Source organism: Rhincodon typus, chromosome 7 (genome assembly GCF_021869965.1).
Source record: "Rhincodon typus isolate 14 chromosome 7, sRhiTyp1.1, whole genome shotgun sequence".
NCBI classification, from domain to species: Eukaryota; Metazoa; Chordata; class Chondrichthyes; order Orectolobiformes; family Rhincodontidae; genus Rhincodon; species Rhincodon typus.
The window spans coordinates 93,939,595-93,945,023 of NC_063338.1; the positions used below are offsets into that span (position 1 = coordinate 93,939,595).

Genomic DNA, 5,429 nt, shown 5'->3' on the forward strand with positions numbered 1-5,429 from the left:
CCCTCCCACACACACACACACACACTCACACACACATACAGACACACAATCTCTCATACGTACAAGGAACAAAGTCAGGATTTCGGCTCTTTTTGATGTTAACTTCACTCTGTCCAATGGTGCACGAGTTGGGTTCAGCCTGATAGGCACACAGCGCCTCCCACTCCTTGTGCAGACGGTCCTTGATCTTCAAGTGGTCTTCCATATATGCCTGGTGAGGAAGCAAAGATGTCAAATGTGTGTCAGGAAGGAGGGCCAGGGCCATAGCTCAACGGTGCCTAAAGGGACCAAAGGAAATGTGACGAGGGATAACGTCAACTATTTCAAGGGGACTTGGGAACGGAACAAGTTGATGCTACAAGGACTTAAGGGGTCAGCAATTCAAGGTCTTGGGCAACAGATGCAGCGGTGGGTTATGAGGAACAACAATTTTTTACAGTCACATAGGCATACAGCATAGAAAACAGACCCTTTGGTCCAATTCATCCAAGGCGACTCAATTTCACAAGCTAAACCAGTCCCATTTGCCTGTGCTTGGTCCATATCCCTCTAAACCTTCCCTATTCATGTACTTTTCCAAATGTCTTTTAGATGTTGTAACTGTACCTACGTTCACCACTTCCTCTGGCAGCTCACTCTACATGTGAACCACCCTGTGCGTGAAAAAGTTGCCCCTCAGGTCCCTTTTAAGTCTTTCTCCTCTTATCTTAAAAGTGCCCCCTAGTTTTAGACTCCACCACCCGAGGGAAAGGACCTTTGCTATTCACCTTATCTATGCCCCTCATGATTTTATAAACCTGTGTAATGTCACCCCTCAACCTGACTGGACACAAAAACCTAAATAAACTTCCCAAGCTACAATTGGGTGGGTATAATGGGACTGCTGGTTTGGTTTACACAGTGCTAGCATGAAGCTAAGGGCTGAATGGCCTTCTTGTGTGTTGTAATGATTGTGCGAGACTTGGAGATATAACTACATACATTACAGGAAAGATGTGGAAGTGTTGGTCATTACAGGAAAGATGTGGAAGTGTTGGAAAAGGTGCAGAGGAGATTTACCAGGATATTGCCTGGAATGGAGGGAAGGTCTTACGAGGAAAGATTGAAAGAGCTAGGGCTTTTCTCTAGAACGACGAAGGATGAGAGATGGCTTGATAGAGGTGTACAAAATGATTAGAGGTATAGATAGAGTGGACAGCCAGAGACTTTTCCCTGGGGTGGAGGTAGTTATTATGAGGGGGCATAGTTTTAAAGTGAGTGGAGGTAGATACAGGGGAGATGTCAGAGGTAGGTTCTTTACTCAGAGAGTGGTCAGGGTGTGGAATGCATTGCCGGAGAGGGTAGTGGAGTTGGCCTCATTAGGGGCATTTAAGCGGCTATTAGATAGGCATATGGATGATAGTATAAGATAGGGGTGGAGGTTAGATAGACCTTAGGTTTAGGGTAAAAGTTTGGCACAACATTGTGGGCCGAAGGGCCTGTACTGTGCTGTACTATTCTATGTTCTATGTTCTATGTACATAAATCTATAATGTAGGCAGAGCAAGATGAGGAGAAGTTCATTAAAAAACGCTGACAGCATGCTTGGGTTTTATAATCAAAGAACAGAGAACAATAATGAGGGAGTTACACTTCCAAACCCATGACCACTTGCATCTATATTCTGCATTCTGTTCTATCACCCTGATAAAGTCATAGAGTCATAGAACTGTACAGCACGGAAACTGACCCTTCAGTCCAACCAGTCCATGCTGACCAGATATCCTAAATTAATCTAGTCCCATTTGCCAGCATTTGGCCCATGTCCCTCTAAACCCTTCCTATTCACATACCCATCCAGATGCCTTTTAAATGTTGTAATTGTACCAGCCTCCACCACTTCCTCTGGAAGCTCATTATGTACGCACACCACCCTCTGCGCAAAGAAGATGCCCTTAAGGTCCCTTTTATATCTTTCTCCTCTCATCTTAAACCTATGCCCCTCTAGTTTTGGACTCCCCTACCCTGAGGAAAAGACTATTCACCCTATCCATGCCCCTCATGATTTTATAAACCTCTATAAGGTCGCCCCTCAGCCTCCGATGCTCCAGGGAAAATAGCCCCGGCCTATTCAGCCTCTCGTTATAACTCAAACTCTCCAACCCTGGCAACATGTACTTACATAAGGTATGATTTGTCTGGATAGCATGCAAAACAATACTTTTCACTGTATCTCGGTACATGTGACAATAATAAACCAAATCAAATCAATTCGATAAGGACAAGGGCAGCGGATACCTGGGAATACCACCCCATGTGAGTTCTCCTCTAAGCCACTCACCATCCTGACTTGGAAATATGTCGCTGTCCCTTCATTGTTGCTGGGTCAAAATCCTGGAATTCCCTCCCTAATGGCATTGTGGGTCAACCTACAGCAGGAGGACTGCAGCAGTTAAAGAAGGCAGCTCACCACCACCTTCTCAAGGGTAACTAAGGATGGGCAATAAATACTGGCACAGTCAGTGATACCCATGTCCCATGAAATAAGTAAAAATCAATCTTTATCAAACATTGACTTGGCTGCCTCTTCTCCCATTCTCTTACTCCTAACCAATCATTCCCTCACCCTCACTTCACTTTCCCTCCAATAATCCTTTCGCCTCTTCCTCCTTCCAATCCGGTCAAAACCCAACCCTCATCTGATAGAAGATAGGAGCAGGAGGAGGCCATTCGGCCCTTCGAGCCTGCTCTGCCATTCTTCATGATCATGGCTGATCATCCAACTCAATGGCCTAATCATGCTTTCTCCCCATAACCTTTGACCCCATTCACCCCCAAGTGCTATATCTAGTCGCCTCTTGATTACATTCAATGTTTTGGCATCAACTGCTTCCTGTGGTAATGAATCCCACAGGCTCACCACTCTTTGGGTGAAGAAATGTCTCCTCATCTCCATCCTAAATCGTCTACCCCAAATCCTCATACTGTGACCCCTGGTTCTGGACACACCCACCATCGGGAACATCCTCCCTGCATCTACCCTGTCTAATCCTGTTATAATTTTATAAGTCTCTATGAAATCTCCCCTCATTTGTCTGAACTCCAGCAAAAACAATCCTAACCTAGTCAATCTCTCCTCATACGTCAGTCCCGCCATCCCCGGAATCAGCCTGGTAAACCTTCACTGCACCCCCCGAGAGCAAGAGCATCCTTTATCAGAAAAGGAGACCAAAATTACACACCATATACCAGGTGTGGTCTCACCAAGGCCCTGTATAACTGCAACAACACATCCCTGCTCCTGTACTCGAAACCTCTCACAATGAAGGCCAACATACCATTTGCCCTCTTTACCACCTGCTGCACCTGCATGCTTACCTTCAGCGACTGGTGCACAAGGACACCCAGGTCCCACTGCACGCTCCCCTCTCCCAATTTGCAGCCATTCAGGTAGGAATCTACCGCCTTGTTTTTGCATCTAAAGTGAATAACCTCACGTTTATCCAAATTATACTGTATCTGCCACTGATTTGCCCTCTCACCCGATCTGTCATGCCTGTCCATCTCCTCCATGACCCTCCCTTTCATCATCTCATTACCTCCTGCTCCTATGTCACTTGCTGTAATTTAATCGCGGAATTCTTACCATGCAGGAGGCAGCCATTCAGCCTATCATGTCTGTACTAGCTCTCCGAACAACCATTGTGACTTAGTGCCATTCCCCTACCTTTCCCCCATATCCCTACTATTTCCATTCAAATGACCATCCAATGATGTCTTCAATGTCTAAGTTGAACCTGCCTCCACCATGTTTGCAGACAGTGCATTCCAGACCATAACTACTCACAGTGTGAAAAAGACTTTTCTCAGCTCGCATTTTGCCAAACACCTTAAAACTCTCATTCTCGATCCGTTTACGAATGGGAACAGTCTCTCACTACACCCACTCTGCCCAGACTGCTCGGGATTCTGGAAGCATCTATCAAACTTCCCCCTTCACAGAGGACAGTCCCAAGTTCTCCAATCTGTTCACCCAGGTTTCTCATCCCTGCCTCCATTCTTGTAAACCATTTGTAGCGCTCAACACTTCAGCTGAGGTCAAATAAATCTCCTACACAACACCAACACCAGCTGCTTGCTATTACACAGAAAGATAGAATACAGGAGCTGGAGTAGGCCATTCAGCCCTTCATGCCTATTCCCCTCCCACCCCCATTAAGGAGAGGCAATAGCCTAGTGGTATTATCACTGGACTGTTAATCCAAAGACCCAGATAACATTCTGGGGACCTGGGTTCGAATCCTGCCACAGCAGATGGTGGAATTTGAATTCAATGAAATATCTGGAATTTAGAGCCTAATGATGACCATGAATTCATTGTTGATTGTCAGGAAAAACCCATCTGGTTCACTAATGTCCTTCAGGGAAGGAAATTGCCATCCTTAGCTGGTCTGGCCTACATGTGACTCCAGACCTACAGCAATGTGGTTGATTCTTAACTGCCCTCTGGGCAATCAGGGTTGGGCAATAAATGCTGCCTGGTCAGCAACACCCTCATCCCGTGAATGAATAAAAGGGAAAAATAAGATGGCTGATCATCTAACTCAGTCCCCTGTTCTCACTTTCTCCCCTCCCTTTAGCCATAAGAACTATGTCTAACACCTTCATGAAAACATTCAATGTTTTGACCTCAACCACTTTCTTGACAGAGAATTCCACAGGTTCCCCGCTCTCTGGGGGAAGACATTCCTTCTCATCTCAATACAAAATGGCCTACCCTGTATCCTTAGGCTGTGACCCCTGGTCCTGGACTCCCTGGTCATTGGGAACATCCTTCCTGTCTAGTCCTGTTACAATTGTATAGATTTCTAGGAGATAACCCCCTCATTCTTCTAAACTCACTTTGAATATTTAGAACATAGAACATAGACCAGTACGGCACAGTACAGGCCCTTCAGCCCACAATATTGTGCCGACCTATTATCATATTCTAAGATCAAACTACCCTGCATACCCTACATTTTACTATCCTCCATGTGCCTATCCAAGAGTCGTTTAAAAGTCTCTAAAGTATCTGACTCCACTACCACTGCTGGCAGCGCATTCCACACGCCCACCACCCTCTGTGTGAAGAACCTACCTCTGACATCTCCCCTTTACCTTCCTCCAATCACCTTAAAATTATGTCCCCTCGTAATAGTCATTTCCGCCCTGGGAAAAAAAGTCTCTGGCTATCCACTCTATCTATGCCTGTCATCATCTTGTACACCTCTATCAAGTCACCCCTCATCCTTCTTCGCTCCAATGAGAAAATATAATCCTAACTGATCTGGTCCCTCTTCCTATATCAGTCCTACCATCTCAGGAATCAGTCTAGTAAGCTTTTGCTGAACTCCCTCCATCGTCAGAACATCCTTCTTCAAATAAGGAAATCCAAACTACACACAATA

The 5,429-nt window shown here is 45.6% G+C and overlaps 1 protein-coding gene across 1 annotated transcript in view; it reads right to left on the minus strand.

The window, feature by feature from the left end:
• Positions 1-25: 25 nt before the first annotated feature.
• Positions 26-5,429, minus strand: part of LOC109925284 (receptor-type tyrosine-protein phosphatase-like N) — a 17,046-nt gene continuing 11,642 nt past the window's right edge. The window contains exon 4 of the mRNA XM_048599274.1: positions 26-211. Coding sequence (XP_048455231.1) covers positions 26-211 — 186 coding nt within the window. The remainder of the gene's footprint in view (positions 212-5,429) is intronic.